Source organism: Lepidochelys kempii, chromosome 8 (genome assembly GCF_965140285.1).
Source record: "Lepidochelys kempii isolate rLepKem1 chromosome 8, rLepKem1.hap1, whole genome shotgun sequence".
NCBI lineage: Eukaryota > Metazoa > Chordata > Testudines > Cheloniidae > Lepidochelys > Lepidochelys kempii.
In genome coordinates, this window is record NC_136387.1 from 52256103 (window position 1) to 52273355 (window position 17253).

General features: G+C 43.3%; 1 protein-coding gene across 2 annotated transcripts in view; it reads left to right on the top strand.

Annotated features, from left to right (window-relative positions):
• TDRD5 (tudor domain containing 5) overlaps window positions 1-16499 on the top strand; it is a 29618-nt gene extending 13119 nt beyond the window's left edge. For both annotated transcript variants that reach the window (XM_078854061.1, XM_078854062.1), the window contains exons 10-18: window positions 2799-3011; window positions 3649-3715; window positions 4828-5028; window positions 6558-6722; window positions 9102-9275; window positions 10596-10805; window positions 11233-11388; window positions 14936-15152; window positions 15950-16499. In XM_078854061.1, coding sequence (XP_078710187.1) covers window positions 2799-3011; window positions 3649-3715; window positions 4828-5028; window positions 6558-6722; window positions 9102-9275; window positions 10596-10805; window positions 11233-11388; window positions 14936-15152; window positions 15950-16206 — 1660 coding nt within the window. In that variant the 3' untranslated portion in view covers window positions 16207-16499. The remainder of the gene's footprint in view (window positions 1-2798; window positions 3012-3648; window positions 3716-4827; window positions 5029-6557; window positions 6723-9101; window positions 9276-10595; window positions 10806-11232; window positions 11389-14935; window positions 15153-15949) is intronic.
• Window positions 16500-17253: the final 754 nt, after the last annotated feature.

Genomic DNA, 17253 nt, shown 5'->3' on the forward strand with positions numbered 1-17253 from the left:
TGGCAAAGGACTTATGCATTCCTTTGCACCTTCATGTTGCCTACAGCACTGTTGATATAGGACTCCTTAAGGCTTTCACGTCCATCTCCAACAGATACCAAAAAGCACTACTTACCCCAGCTTCATCAAACTTGCTCATCTGACTGTCATGCTTTCCATGTATTTGGGAAGGTCATTATCTAAAGGTTTTGTGTTAAAGAAAAAGCTTGTTATGATTGGGGTACTTACTGCTTTTAGGGATAGTTATGAAATGCTCTCTAGCATCACTACTGATGCATAACTCATATTCTAGGAATTAATGCATGAGTAAGAGAAAAGTGACCAAAGGACAGCTCCCAGAATGTGTTAAATTTCTTGCAGAAGGGGTACCAAAAAAGTGAGATAATATTAATGAAAAATTGCCAAATAGGATTACTTTTAAATGCTTGTGGCACCTTAGAGACTAACAAATTTATTTGAATTTGTTAGTCTCTAAGGTGCCACAAGTACTCCTTTTGTTTTTGCGAATACAGACTAACACGGCTGCTACTCTGAAACCTTTTAAATGCTTATAATTCTCTCTATTCATTCTTCATTGAGCCACTATGAAAAAATCAAATAGTGCTCAGTTTGGATTCTGATTTTTTTTTTTTCCATTTCAATGAGATTTCAACAAAATAAAGGTTGACCGCTTCGGTTAAAACTGAACTCTGTAACACAGCTCTAACTATACTTTTTACATATACTTTTTTACTACGCCTGTGTGAGCAACCTGGAAAAGTGGGATCACTGGCCCCTTTAACTCTCCAGCCTGGGCTCATTCTCTCAATGCTTTGCCAGTGACAAGCAGCAAACCCTTCCAGGTACTGTTATCACTCAGCCATCAGCATGCAGAGGCACATCCAGCTAAGTGGTGTGAAGAGCATTCATGCAACTCATAAACTATACACAGAGAGAGACCAGCAAATCTCCCAAGTCCCCAGCCTTGCACCCCAGATATATACCGTCTTGCACTGCTCAAGGCCTTCTCTTGAACAGTGCAAGCTCAGTAATTAGTTTGCCACTTCATCATCGAAGGAAAATAGATATGCACCAGCCTTTGTAATCTGAGCAGATTCCCCAAGCACTTTGGACAGACTCACTAGTAAGGATAAAACATTAAAATAAGTTTATTAACTACAGAAAGATTTTTTTTTAAAGTGATTTTAAGTAGGGCTCAGATTTTGTCAGAGATATTTAGTAAAAATTATGGACAGGTCACAGGTAATAAAAATTCACAGAAGTCCATGACATGTCAGAGATATTTTTAGTAAAAATCACGGATAAAACGGGGAGTGAGAAGGGTCCAGCACCCACAGCAGCTGGGCAGCTGCAGGGACCAATCCCCACCCTGGTGGCTGGGCAGCTGTGGGGGGCTCTGTCTGCCTCCCTCAGCTGGGCTGCTGTTGGGGGGGCTCCTGCCACCCGCTGTGGCTGGGCTGCTGTGGGGTCCCCCTGCTCTCCTCTGTTGTGGGGAGCCCAGCTGCCCATGGGGAGTTGGAGCTCTGGGGGACCCCTGCTGCCCAGCGGCTAGGAGCTGCTTGGGGGCCTCTGCCTGCAGGAACTGAGAGCTGTGGGGCTGCCTGCTGACAGTAGTCCAGCCCTGGGGCAGAAAATGTCACGGAGGTCTCTGGAAGTCACGGATTCCGTGATATAATCATGGCCCTAATTATAAGTGCTGGGCATAAAGATCAGAGATAGTTACCTTAAGAAAACAAAAGATCAACACATATTCTAAATCCTAAACGTTTAGACTAAGCAAGAATTGAAGCAGTTTTTCTCATCTCACTGGATGTTATAGGTAGGTTACAGTTCTTAATTCTTAAGCACAATTTCCTTCCCAGCCTGAGACTAATCTCCTCAGTTCCAAGTCTTTCTCTTGTTGCCCTTCGGCGTAGGTGAGGGACGAGAGATGGTCTGGTGATGCCACTGTCCGTTATTTTATACTCTCAGTCTGTGTCCCTGGAAAGATATTGGCCCAGGCATGTCCTCGTGGGCCTTGCTGATTCAGAGTTGAGCAATCCCGATTGTGTGGTGCTTGCACAACGGTCTCTTACAGAACTGTAAATCTCTTGTTTACAATTCCCCTGCTGATCAGGGTCAGTTAATGCCCATCTGGGTGTGGGTCACCACCCCTGTTGTCACTGGAAGGTTAGCAGTGGGTGTATCCCAAACTCATTACACCTGTCAATAACAACCATATAGCAAAATCTTATAACATCGTACATCATGATATACATATTTTGACAGAACAATGAGTTTCAGCAGATCATGACTTTTCATATGATACCTTTCAAGGCACTCTTTGTATGAAATACCACAACCATATACCATTGATGAATATGGGGATTGCAGGGTGCTACGCTGAAGTACATTGTGTCACAGCTGCACCTACTGTATTTGCTGGAAGGCGAGTAAAATCCCTGTGTGTGCTTTTATACTCTTTGAATATAAATATATTTGAGCCTTTGAATTTGGCTGTGTGTTCATCGTAAATGTTTAAAGTACATGTGTACTCTACCCATGTGGTATAAGAGCATGATATGGAAGGGTCACCTTCACTGTTAAGGAAGATCTTCCTCTGCATTGCCTTTCCTAGATCTTACGTTAACTCTGAAAACTGTTCTTAGCTCTGATGTTTTACCATAAGGCTCCTTGAAAGTTCATATCAAAGAGAGGTTTAAAGGAAAACAAGAAAGCAATGCTGTACTGAAGCACCTATGCAGTTCTGTCTGTACTGCTTCCTGCTGGGCATGACCTTTTTCTGTGGTGTCTTGCAGACGATGCTATTCAAATAAAAATGTTTCTGACCGTTATGTCATGCCGGAGGTCTTGGTCCAGCCTGGCCATCTTTGCTGTGTTAGGATTTCGGAGGACAAATGGTGGTACCGAGTCATCATCCACCAGGTGCTCAGCGAACAGGAGGTGGAGGTGTTCTTCCCAGACTTTGGAAATCTGCGGACTGTGCCGAAGTCTTGCCTGAGATTCCTCAAGTAAGTTAATTGTGGTATTCTGGCTAAGGGTATTTTGGCTAAGTGCTGCCAAATCTTACCTTCTCTCCTGGAGCTTGCCCCACCTTCACTCCCTTTGGGGAAAGCTGCATAAACACTGTCAATAGATTTCACAGTGTTTTCCAGACATATTTGGAGTTGTCATTTATTCTGGGATGAACATAAAGCATCAGTTGTCCTTATTTTGAGTTGGTTGGAGTGGAGGGAAGAGAGCTTTTTTCATCTCCCTCCTTTCCTAGCCTCCACACTGTTTAGTCTGTTCTCCTGTCTCATCTGCCTCTCTACATGGGGGCTTTGACACTGATTGAAACAAAAGTCATAACCATCGGTCTCTGTTTAATGAGTTGCAGGGGTGAGATACATTTGGCATGGTGCAGTGCGTGGGAACTGGCACTGCTGTTGTCTGTGCTGTACCCATTCTTTGGATGGAGGATGTTGGTTGCCAGAGCTGTTCATCGGACGTCTTTCATAAGCATAAAATATTAATTTAAAAAAATACAACTATGAGGTGGCTGTTGGAATTGAAGATCAAGAGGCTATATGGCTCATGGAAACTTGTACCATCCATATTTTTAACTCTTGGTGTGTGATGAAATGATGGATTTGATTCCTGTTGCAGGTGCTGCTATTCGAAACTTCCTGCCCAAGCTATCCCTTGTTCCTTGGCATGGGTGAAACCCATAGGGGTATGTATCCACAGACAGTTTTTCACCTATTTATATATAATGGGACTGTGCAGTAGACATTGGCCTCTTGCCTACTTGAAATAAACTGAGTAATATTGATGTTGACATTCTCTGGGCCTGATCTGATTCCCACCAAAGTGCATGGGAGTTTTGCTGTTGTCTGTCAACCTATCATTGTTCCCTTTCTGAGTATTCATAACATGCTGGTTTGCATTCTGTCTACAAATGGACAGCTCCTGTAGAGGTATTCATTATGCCAGTGAATAAGCTTTCTCCTCTGTCCTGAGTGCTCTGTGACCCTTGTGGAGCCTTGGGAAATCCAGCCCAGTTTTCTCTGCTTTAAATATTTGCTTTACTTGAGTGACCCATGTTAGTCAAAACTTCCTTCACAAGGGGGGACTGGCCAGGACCCTCTTTAGAGTCAGCCCATCACCCCTTATAGCAGGATCCCTGATTTCCTTTCCACTCTAACTGCAAAACAGATGAATAAATTTCCATCAGACTTTCTCAGAACAAAATAATCTGTCTGGGGTGAGAAGTATGTGAAAGAACTCCAAAGGGAGGAAAGGCTTTCTACCAATAATACATTTTGGGTTCTTTTTATTTCCTTCACATTCTAAGCATTTAGGTTCACATTTTCAAGCTTTTCTTCAGAACTATAAGGGCTAGAAACTTTTTTTATAAATGAAAGCTGAAATTCTCCTTTAATCACATGACTCCGGGAGCTGAGGCTTGCAGCAAATCACCATGTATTAGAAGGCTCCTGATAAAACTTCAGGAGCTGGCCACACAGTTTGTCAGTCATTGGAAAAATAAGAGCTTAGAGTGCACGTCGCTTCTCAGTAATAACTCCAGCTCTGCAGCCTTTTTACATTTTGAGTAGTTAAACTTAATTGAGTGTTGGTAATCTTGTCAGGTTCAGTTTGGTGCATTTGCCTGTGTGGTACACCTTTATTACACTTACTTCAGCTAAACCTTGCCCGGTTGTGCCCCTGAATCTAGCTTGCCTTCACCCTTTGCATCCACAGCAAACTTTCTAGGAATGAGAATAAGCTTCATATAGCTGCCAATGGGCTATTTTGTAGTAACCTGTTTATCCCCCTTTCTTCAAGGGGCATTGGACTACCAATGCCATTCTACAGTTCTGGAAGCTGTGTAACCTGAAGCCACTGGTGGGAGTGGTGGATGAATATGTGAACGGTATTCTTCACCTCTTCCTGTGTGACACTACCTCTGATGAAGATATCTACATCCATCAGGTCTTGAGAGCAGAGGGCCATGCTGTCATTTGCAGAGAAAATATTCTCTCCAAGGTGAAGAAGGGCAGAGGTGGCGAGTTTGAGCAAGACTGTTCAAGGAAGGGGCTGTAATATGGTGGGAATTTGGATTATGTAACATGGAAAATTTACTCTTAACAAAAGAAATGCAACAGGAACTTCCAGTGCACCTTAAAATTTCACTCATCCCAGGGAGAAGAGTCCAGTATATTCATACAATAGTCCTTTATCTCATAAAGCTTAAGTTCACATTTATCTTAAACAGGTTTTCACAGCCTGAGCACAATTAGACATTTGAACTTCATCACCTAACCACCACTGTGTAATGCTGCAGGGTTCATGTGCGCTTTCATCTCTGCTGTGCTGTTGTTCAGAAAGCTGCTATGGCTTCATCAATGTTACAGAGAGGATTCTTTGGTAACATTTGCTAACATGGGTTTAGGAGGTTCTTAATGTGGATATTTTATTATCATTTATTGTTTGTTCAAGTAGTGTTGATAGGGACCTTATGTAAATATGGAAAAAAAGTTTGAGAACTGTAGACATTCTGAATAGCAGTCCAGAACTGGGATAGCAGTGAAGAGCCTGTGTTACAGGGCAGGATTAAGGTACACATGTGCAACTGCCTATAGGATACTTGCCTTTTCTATTCCTGGCTCTCACCAGTTCTGTCAGTCCATCATTTTTAACAGCACAAGATTTGCTCAGAAAATGAACTAAAACATTTAGTTCCATCTCTCTGAAATTGATGAGGTTTTACTGTCTAGTTTCAAGTCTGCTTGGAAGTCTTCTGCTTTTGTGTTTATTTTTGTTAATGAAAGAACTCAAACTGTTATGCAGTTTTGGTACTTTTGCTCTGGAAATCTCAGTCTCAGGTGATTAGTTGTAATTAGCTTATTTGTTTGAAGCTCAAGGTGAATTTCAAGAGGTAAATCTCCAACCTTGTCTGCACTGACCACAGAAACCCAGTTACAGCATACTGAGGTATAAAGATGCTAGTGTGATTTATTTTTTTCCTGGTAAGTGTATAGTGGGTTATGCTAAAGTGTCACACTAAATGGATTATGCTCCAGCACCAGATTATCGTTTAGAAAGGGGCCTAGGCTGTTAAACAGTGCTGTAAAAATGTATAATTTAATATAACTAAGAATGGCCAACACTGTGATTTGACAGTGAGAGTCAGCACTGTTTTACCAAGAACTATAAACAAAATCCCACGGTTTCAAATGTCAGTAACAGGCAGAACCCAGGGGCCGTGTCCTTTGCTTTAATCTGTAGGCTGAACAGTAAATCTTGTGGCAAGAAGTCTTGCCATTTTGGCATGTGATATGTCCAGGTACCATTTGATGAGTAGTTTTGTCACTGTGGAAAACCATTTTAACTTTTGCAACAAGGCAGACTCTGCCAGCATCTAGATGGCTCCCAACCCAACTCCCACTCAGTTGGGTAGCAGGTTGCTGCAGTTTGAAAACCATTTCAAAATCTTGCTCTAGTTTTTTTTCTTCTTCTTTTTCTGTTGCTTACAACACACTTTACTGACTTTACATACTGTTTATTTTTAACAGGGGTTTATAGAACTGAACCCCTCAGTCTTGTACCTGCAGCCCAGTCCGAAGCAGGAGAATGATGGCTCGTCGGGGACAGACCTTCCCTTACAGGAACAGGAATCTTTCTATGAGGCCAGCAGGGCAGTGAATCCGGAGCTGAATGAGAGTGAACCATATGCCCAGGTGGGAGGTTTTTAGCTCTTCTGTGTCTAATACAAGATTAAAAACAGCTGTTGTGTTGGGAGACTCTGGTGGGTTGGTACACTATGTTTTAACCCTGTGGTATAAAAAAGCAAACAGGTGCCATAAGAATAAAAATGTTTCAGATGGGACACAAATAGATCTCCTCATGCTTGCCCTTATCTTTTATTTTCCTGCCTGCTTGTCTGGTCTCTTGACAGCTCTTGGGTAGTCCCTAAACTTCTAGGTATAGAGTCCTCTTTGCTCTGAGATTCCTGTTCTACTTATTCTTTGAACTCAGACCTTTACTTGGCATTGAGTTCACATATTGTATCTTGGAATCAGCCTTGACTTCAGACTTTTCCCTTTCTCATCTCCTGTGTCTTTACTTGCTTTCCTCTTATCTGTTCATGTGCAGTTGCAGTGGAGCAGCATGAATTGCATTTTTGAGTGTGTCGCATTCAGCCATCAGAGAAGCACACCATAAGCCACCTAATAAACACCCTGGCATGGCTTATTGCTATTAAAATTTGGCTTGTTCATCCTAAATTTAGTTTATTAAAAAACCCCATGAAAACCAGTTTTTGGGCATGGGGAGGAGTTGGTCTTACATAACTATTGTTCCACTCCAAAAAAAAACCCCTTCATCATAATATTTAGCTCTTATATAGCACTTTTCATCATTTGACCTCCAAGTACTTTACAAAAAAGGAAAGCATTGTTTTCCTATTTTGAAAAGGGGGAACTGAGGCACAGAGGGCCAGCGACTTGTCTGTCACCCAGCAGGCCAGTGGCAGAGCCAGGATAGAATCAGTGTCCTGAATCCCAGTCCAGGGCTCTCAATCCACTAGGCCACACAGTGGTGAAATATTTATTAACCAATTTTGTCTGCTCTTTTCTTATTTCTTTCTTACAGGCTTTTCTGTGGCACACTTTATCAGGGCATCTGAGCACCTTTTGAGTAGATCATAGAATCGTAGGACTGGAAGGGACCTCGAGAGGTCATCTAGTCCAGTACCCTGCACTCATGGCAGAACTAAGTATTATCTAGACCAGCGGTTCTCAAACTTTAGCAACCTGAGGACTCCCATTTTGATTTAAAAATTTTTGCAAACCCCCAAGTTCCCTGGTCAGCCCCAGGCCCTGTCCCCACTCCACCCCTTCCCCCAAGGCCCTAACCCTACCCCGCCTTTTCCCACCCCCGCTCCACTCCTGCCCCTCCTCTTCCCACCCCCTCCCCCGAGCGTGCCCCGTCCCCACTCCTCCCCCTCCCTCCTAGCTCCTCCTGCACACCGGGGAACAGCTGTTCTACAGTGTGCAGGAGGCACTGGGAGGGTGGGAGAGGAGTTGATCAGCGGGGCTGGCAGCCCTGGACTTGATTTCGTCCCCTTCCCCGAGCGCACCCTGTCCCTGCTCCTGGGAGGGTCGGGGAGGAGTTGATCAGCAGGGCCTGTGGACCCCATTCTGTGGACCCTAGTTTGAGAAATGCTGATCTAGACCATACCTGACAGGTAATTGTCTAACCTGCTCTTAAAAATCTCCAGTGATGGATATTCCATAACCTCCCTAAGCGATTTATTCCAGTACTTATACCCTGACAGTTAGGAAGTTTTTCCTAATGTCTAAACCACCCTTGCTGCAATTTAAGCCTGTTGCATCTTGTCCTATTCTCGGAGGTTAAGGAGAACAATTTTTCTCCCTCCTTGTAACAACCTTTTATGTACTTAAAAACTGTTATCATGTCCCCTCTGTCTTCTCTTCTCCAGACTAAACAAACCCAATGTTTTCAATTTTCCCTCAGGGGTCATGTTTTCTTGATCTTTAAACATTTTTGTTGCTCTTCTCTGGACTTTCTCTAATTTGTCCACATCCTTCCTGAAATGCAGTGCTTAGATATTGCATTGTTCCTTGACCTGAGTATTATAGGAACCATTTTTTTACATCTCTCATAATATAACTAATTTAAAACTAGTGTAACAAATCTAAAATCTAAGTGTTCTATTTTAAACACAGTGCACAGTGCCTAGCACAATGACCCCCCCATCTTTATTGGGGCCTATAGGTGTTACCATAAGACAAATAACAAATGATGGTGCTCTGCTCTCAAGCAGAATGAGAGCCCTGTGTCTGCATTTGGAATCTTATAGCTAATTACCTTGCACAATATAAATATCGTATATGTACTGTACCTTACTACTTTTGCTCATGCTCTTTTGAAATAATATGTGTTATGGGTGAGTCCTTGGTTCACATGGTGGATGTCTCTCTATATTTTTGTACAGTAACTTATGTCAAATACAATAAATCTTTTAAAATCAGAATTAAAAAAACCAAACAAGCATGTACAGGTGAGCTGAAATAAAGTTGCTGTTCTCTTTCTAGAGATCTCGGGTTGACGAAAAGGATGCAATGTGCTTAGAACCTGAAGGAAGAGTACAAGAACATTCCTGCTCTGTGAATTCTTCTCTCACTTCATGGGACTCACAAGGCAAAGACTACAAAAATTACCAGGAAAGTCCAAATGGAGAGCCCAGAAAGCCAGAACTGGAAATGCAGGTGAGGTTGGCGTTTTTTCCAATACTGAATAACTTAATTGAGGTTGAGATGAGAAACTGTCCCTTTATCAGCTTGCTGCTGACAGTAGGATTAGAAGCAATTCCAAAAAGCATTTGGCAATATGTATACCTGCAATAAAGGGTAAGGAAGAATAGGACATAGAAAGGAGCTCCCCGGAGGAATCAAGTGTTGGTGACAATTTAAAACTGCTGTAATAAAACTGCAAACTTTAAATGTTGTTCAAGAGATGTTTGCAAAGGTTGTTAATCTTTATACTATAATTGGCGAGGTATTAGGATAGGAACAGTTTTGGCAATGAAATTTTGCAGGCTTCTGGATGACAATATGAACTAGTGTTAGTGGAGAAGAATACTCTTGAGCGAATAAGTGTTAACTTACTAGCATACATTTTGTTTAAATGCAAACAAAAGAAAATAGTGGAATTGAACCTCCCTAGAAACCAGATTCTGTACATCAGAGTATTCCTCTCCTCCACAGAAAGGAGCAAATGGTACACGTGCTGGAACCCCGTGTCTTAGGACAAAGAATGGTATTGTGGCAGTGCTGCTAGTGTGTACTGTATTAAAAGCTTCCAGGCTTAGACACGCAATGACTTTTCTGTCCATTTTAAAGTACAGTAGATTCCATTTCACTGGGAACCGAGTGGTTGCTTATAAAAGTTGCCATTTATCTGAAGGTTGCTAGTAAGCAGAAGGAAGACTTGTGGGGCTGCAGCCAGGGAAGGATGCACTGGGACATGCTGAGCACCCTGGCCTGGCACCGGGGGCACAGGCTCAGCATGTCCCAGTGCATTCTTCCCTGGCTGTACAAGTCTTCCTTCCGCTTACTAGCAACCTTCAGATAAATGGCAACTATGGAAAGCCTCGCATCCAGACTGCAGTGGCTCTCCCAGCTGCTGCCCTGTCTGCAGCCTACTCTCCCAGCCTCAGGCAGGCTTGTGCGTCTGTAGCCAGGGAAGGCATGTCAAAAAGTTGCCATAAGAGACCTGCCTGTTGCCAAAATCCAAGTCTCGTTAACTTTAAAGTCAGTGGGATGGGATTGGTTCCTAGCCATATGTTCCTATTAACTGGAAGTTGTTAAAATTAGGATTGCTATTAAGCAGTATCCAATGTAACTATCAAACCTCACCGAATCTCTTCTGAGGCTAAATAAGAAGGAGCTGCAGGTATTTAGAAAATGGAAAGATGGACAAGGATAAGGAGAGATGAATTCCATTCTCTGCACTTTATTGAATGGCTTCTGGATTTTTCACATACCCTCATAGAATATCAACTTGAGTTAGTTGCTTTTTTTTTAAAGGAAAGTCCTCATCTGGAGATGCCACACCTAGAGCTGGTGTCTGTGATCTCAGACATCTGGGATGAAAATTGGTTGCCTCTGCAAACCTTAAATAAGCAGACTGGTATTGGCCATGACACCTTGCAGTTGGATACTGTGGTATCTTCCAGCCAGACCTCCAGCCATGAAGGAAGAAATCAGAGCCTGCAAAGCAAAGAGCAGCTGCAACAGGTTACTTGTAATCTTTCGGGGAGGGAGGGAAATGGACAGATGCCCCATGGTGACATCCTAAAGGGAATTAAACATCTTGTGCATGATGCACAGTAGGCTGCATATGCTGATTTAATGGGGAAACCTCGCCAACACCCTAAAGCGGAAGTGTGTATGAAGGGATACTCCATTTTGTCCAGATCTGTGATTTCAGGGCTCCTTTCTTGCTGGCCTCGTACACCAACACAATATCAAGTTTTTTTGTTATGTGCCTGAAAAGTTTGTTTGGAAATAAAATGAGAGGTTTAGGTCCACTCTCAATTGAGGATTATATAATTGATCCTTTAATGCTATTTCTCTCTTGGTTGCAATTTTTGCCAGGTTTTCCATATGTTTCTGCCCCTCCCGCTTTCTCTCTTCTCCACACCCACTCTGCTGGGTATCTTAGGTAGGGCATTTTGCTGCTGCTGAAGAGACTTGGGATGATGTGTGGCCATTTTTGGATCATGTGAACATGGCAAGGACAGCAGTTGAAAAGTCAAAATACCCAATCCAGGAGACACTGGAACTGGGAGAAGTCCTGGAGCCCACCAGGGAACTGAAGGTAAGCACACATTTTCTGGCCCGGTATAGTGGCGTATTTTGTTTTTAAATTATTTTAATATTCCTGGAAATATTTTTGTTGGTCTTTATTAAATTGAAACTTTAGTCCAAATGAGGCACAACTGTTTTAAGATAATCTACCTACCTCTGCATCTAGGTTCTTACATTGGTGCCCACCACCAGTTTGTCTGAGTGTCTTCCAAATTAATCCAATTATAGCAAGTAACGTGAAACAAAATGTAATGTCTCATCCTAATTCAGTGCCTTTGTATCAGAGAACCATCCCATGCTTTGGTATGATTGGCAGTCTCTGCTAATAGACCGTGTGATCTGCAGGAGTGGGTTGAATGGTTCCAGGTACGTCTAGATTCTCCTACAGAACTCTGTGGGGAAGCATACATTTCTCCTGTCTGTGCTACGTCTCTCTAGTCAGTAGTGTTGACCCTTCCTTTTCATGTATGCTAGTGATGATGATCATAGAATCATAGAATATCAGGGTTGGAAGGGACCTCAGGAGATCATCTAGTCCAACGCCCTGCTCAAAGCAGGACCAATCCCCAACTAAATCATCCCAGCCAGGGCTTTGTCAAGCCTGACCTTAAAAACTTCTAACGAAGGAAATTCCACCACCTCCCTAGGTAACGCATTCCAGTGTTTCACCACCCTCCTAGTGAAACAGTTTTTCCTAATATCCAACCTAAACCTCCCCCACTGCAACTTAGACCATTACTCCTCGTTCTGTCATCTGCTACCACTGAGAACAGTGTAGATCCATCCTCTTTGGAACCCCCTTTCAGGTAGTTGAAAGCAGCTATCAAATCCCCCCTCATTCTTCTCTTCCGCAGACTAAACAATCCCAGTTCCCTCAGCCTCTCCTCATAAGTCATGTGTTCCAGTCCCCTAATCATTTTTGTTGCCCTCTGCTGGATGTTTTCCAATTTTTCCACATCCTTCTTGTAGCGTGGGGCCCAAAACTGGACACGGTACTCCAGATGAGGCCTCACTAATGTCCGAGAGAGGGGAATGATCACGTCCCTCGATCTGCTCGCTATGCCCCTACTTATACATCCCAAAATGCCATTGGCCTTCTTGGCAACAACGGGCACACTGTTGACTCATATCCAGCTTCTTGTGCACTGTAATGCCTAGGTCCTTTTCTGCAGAACTGCTGCCTAGCCATTTGGTCTCTAGTCTGTAGTGGTGCATGGGATTCTTCCGTCCTAAGTGCAGGACTCTGCACTTGTCCTTGTTGAACCTCATCAGATTTCTTTTGGCCCAATCCTCTAATTTGTCTAGGGCCCTCTGTATCCTATCCCTACCCTCCAACGTATCTACCTCTCCTCCCAGTGTAGTGTCATCTGCATGATAAAGGGTAAGAGGGCAAGGAAAGAACCCAGAAAATAATCTTTATACTATATAAATGTAGTTAGCAATCCAGACTCAGCAGCTTTATATTAGTGTAATGCTTGGGCCTGATAGTGGTGAGTGCTTGTCAGCTTCCACAGAATGACTCTCTGGTTGTTTGTTTTCCCCTGGCATGCTCTTTGTGTGACCAGCTCTGCTGTAGGTGGGAAATCTGTAGAATCTATTCAGTGTAGTTTTACACCTAGCCCGATCTTGCATCCGTGAACTCAGCGGGAGTTTTGCAGTTAACTTCAGTGGGAGGAGGAGCAGGTCCTATGTTAACAACTTTAAAAGTACGTCTATGGCTGAATTTATTTGAAGCTGCTTAGTCAATATTGCCAATGCCTCTGACTGCTTGATGAGTTAGGGGATTGAAGTCAGGACTCTTAATAGTCAGGTTGGGGAGGATCATTTGTGGGATGTGGAGCACAAAGTGAGCGCTGATAGTTAGGTGGTGATAATAAATAATGACTATCTAATGGTATAAGTTAACATGAATGCAGAGTTTGGGATGTACAAGAGGAGGGAATAGTGGAGGGGCATAAATTGTTCTAATGTTGAAGGCAGCAGAGGGATCAGGAATGATCAAATACCTGCAAGTTTTTTGTGCATTACTACAACTTGTTAACTGCAAGGAAGAGGTGGTTAGACTATGATGAGAGCAGTTCTAGTGGGGTATCAGAAACCAGATTTGAGAGGATCAGGGGAAGAGCTGGAAGAAATGAGGGTAGGAAAGGTGGGTCTAAATGGGGTGGAGATGGGTGAGGCTTTGTGAGAGCAAAGAGAGGTTGGGGTGAGGAAAGTGGCGCTAAGGTAATGAGAGAAGAGCAGACAACCTAGCTTGTGCAAGCAGAGGTGAGGAGACGAGAAGGAGATCAAAATGGATGATGTGAGAATGTGGAGTTCCTCATGTACTGACTCAGATATAACTACATAACTATTAGACAGCTGATCATGTGGCTTTAGGAGCGTAAGAATCTCCCTACTGGACCAGAACAGTCCATCATCTTGTCTGACAGTGATCCCTGTCAGGTACTTAAGAAGAAGGTACAAGAAACTTTGTAAAGGAAAATTATGGAAAGAACTTCCCCTAGGAGAAGATTCTTCCTGGTCTCCCATCAGTTAGTAGTTGGCTTGTGCCTGGAGCCTGAGGGTTTCTATCCTTTGTGCTTTATCTCAGTTCACTGTGGATTGTTCTCATGCATTGACTTCTGCATATTGAGCAGAGATTTCCATTGAGCTATTGACATCAATGGCCATGTCTTTCCCAAGTGGTTGGTTAATTTGCACCCCAGCAATGTCGGTTAGTTCAAATTCTTCTTTCCAAATGTGCATTACCTTGCATTTGTCAACACTGAATTTCCTTTGTCTATATATATGCTGCCTAGTTTGTTTACTATTTCAGGAGCTCCCCACAGTTATGTCTAGCCTTGACTATCTTAAACAATTTTGTGTCTACTGTAAATGTTATCATTTTACAGTTCATAGAAATGTAGGGATCTCAAGGTCATCTAGTCCATCCTGCCACGCTGAGGCAGGATTAAGGATATCTAGACCATCCCTGACAGATGCTTGTCTAACCTGTTCTTAAAAGCCTCCAAGGATGGGGATTCTGCAGCCCCCATAGGTAGCCTGTGCCAGTGCATTAACTCATCTTTATAGTCAGGAAAAAACTTAAGTTAGTAAATACAAACATCAGTCCCGGTACAGATCTGTGACTTAGGTGAACCTTTAAACTAGAAGCGAAGGTTTTATTCAACTAAAAATTGACTGAGCAGCCCACTCAACCTCAGTCCAAATTCCCTTGTGCTCACTCTGTCACTGCCAGTCTTGCTGTGCCTGGGGCCTCTCTCCACTCAAGAATTATGAGGGTTTTTTACAGCAGACCATTAATATCTTGCTAAGACATGAGCCGAGATGGAATTTTGTACATTGCAATAAGCAGCCGCCCTCCTTGGAGAATGTGGAGGAGGTGCTGTCTCTGGCCCTGATTTTGTGCAATTGGCCAAAAAAAAAAAAGAAACGTAGTGGCTAGAATTCCTTTCCAGCTATGTCTGGATGCTTAACTATATGGTGACCAGGACAGTTGATGAACTGTGGGTGCATTAATCTTGCTCTCTGCTCTGTTTTATATTTGATTGCAGACACCAGCCTCTCCTGGAGATTCACCAGATCCTGCTATTTTGTCCAAGTCACTGGAAGAGTTTTGTGTCTCCCTAAGCCATTCCCAGCCCTCAGCAGAGCCTAGCCAACTGGAGCCTGATCAGAACAAAATATCTCCTAACAAGGTCCAGTGTCTTACAGCACCAGCTGCTTCTGCCTCACTTACAACAGCACCTGTATCTTTGGAGAAGCAGAATGGTACTGTGGATTTGTCTGACTGGATTTTTAGAGTGTGTGAAGACCTGAAGGGGCATTAGTATGTGCATTCTACTGCCCAGTTTGAATGCTGGCCCTAGCTCTGTGATCCTGGTACTATGCTAATGGCACTGGTGGGTGGCTTCTGGTATTGTCTGAAGTCCATTATAGCCAGAAGCTGGGCTCAGGAATCCTGGGGCTAGGGCACTGGTGTATGCACATGGAGATCTTGAATCTTGGCTTTTTATTGCCATCTGTCCATTGCACCAACAGTGACTGTGGGTTGATGCAGTACTTCAGGTTGGCCCCATGTGCAGAGAAGTGGATTCCTAAGTATTCCATGGGGATGAACTTGAATTGAGGTTTATTCCTCTCTTGGTTCATTTCCCTGCCTTATCCAGATATTTATCTTCTGTTACTTTTGTCCAGCCCTTATCCTAGATTTTTTTGCCTGTCTGTTTCAAATGTTAGGATTTCCCAATATTAAATGGACTCTCATCTCCTGGCATTTAAGGGATTCCATGTAAGACCATGGCAAATGAGAGAGTGAAGCCCTTGTTCTTTCTAAAGCCCTCTGAGCTCCCATGTGTATGTCCTCTGAATCATAAATTGATTTTAATTTCACAACACCCCTTTGAGGTAATGAAATATTTATGCCCATTTTACAGCATAAAATAAGTGACTTGTCTACGGTTGCATAATATGTCTGTTATAGAGCTGAGAATCCAGTTCTTCTGAGTCCCAGTCCAGTGCCATATCCATTAGACCATCCTTCCACCCTTGTCTCATTTACTATGCAGGGGAAGTCATTCCAGAGAAGGTGAAGAATGAGGACCTCTGGAGGACCCAAGTTATCACACTGAGTAGCAGTAACAGCTGCACTAATCGAGGGGCTGAGGATAAGAATTCCCTGATCCTAGCTGCTGAGCTCCAGGTGTCCGAGAAGCTCTACATCCCTCGCAGTTCTCCTACCGCAGCATTGGGAGCTGCTGCACGCTTGGCCACCTCCAGTGGCCTTTTTCACTGGTTCGCTGTCCTGAGAAAGTTGGAGACATGAGGAGAAGGAGGAACCCCAGCTGTATGATTTCTCAAGAAAGGAGTCTAATTCACTTGTACTGCATCAGACAAGATGGAGAAACAAAGATGCTCTTTGAGGGGTTGGTGCTCCTGTGCCATTTCTCTTTGGCCGTAAGAGATACTCATCCTCCTGATAACTAGAGCCTAGGGTCTCCTTGGACATGCCTGTGTATGGGATAAATGTTGCTTTTATTTTCAGTGGAGATGGTTATATTCCTTTTATTGTACTGCTGTGCAACGACTGTTCTTTTTAATATAGTGGTTTGAACTGTGTTTCAATGTTGTTGTGGTGGGTGTGTGTGTGTGTGTGTGTATATAAACAGTCTCCAAAAGGTGGAGGAAGGAAATTGGGGTCAGATTTGGCAAGTCATGTTAGAAACAGACTATCTTTAAAAAAAAAACAAAAAAAAACCCTCTTTCCACTCACCTCTGAACCAGCTTCCCTTCAAAAACAGGCATTGCCTTGAGCTTTGCAACTTATGACTTATTGTGAGTAAGGATTTTTTAAATGCAGTGGATCTATCACATAATCCTTTTCTTGATAGTACAACTAGAGTCACATCGTAAGTCAGGCCATCCAGCCTGTGGTGAGCACTCCTAATCAGTAAACAGCCTACGTCATGCCCCATTGTCTTGCTGCATCTACATAATGTTAAAATATGGTGGTGGTTCTTCAAGCAGATGCAGCTGTGTATTCAGTTTAGGTGTGCATGACCCCAGTGCACTGGAGCTGGAGAGCTCTATCTAGCAATACTTGTAGGGGTGGTGCTCACGCCATTGGGACCTTAGCCCCTCCCCTGACTATAAAAGGCAGCACCGCTTCAAGCCCCTCAGTTCCTTCTGACCACCTGTGGCTGGAGTCATGTTTCACTTCTCAGAAACGGAGAACAAAAGTGTGAACTTTTTCTTGTATATAGTAGTTAGTAATACCTTATTTTCATTTCAGTGTGAGTATAGTATTGGAGCAATTGGCTGCTGTCTGTCAGGCCCTCACTAGGGTTCAAGCACGGTCATTGTGTGTGTGGGT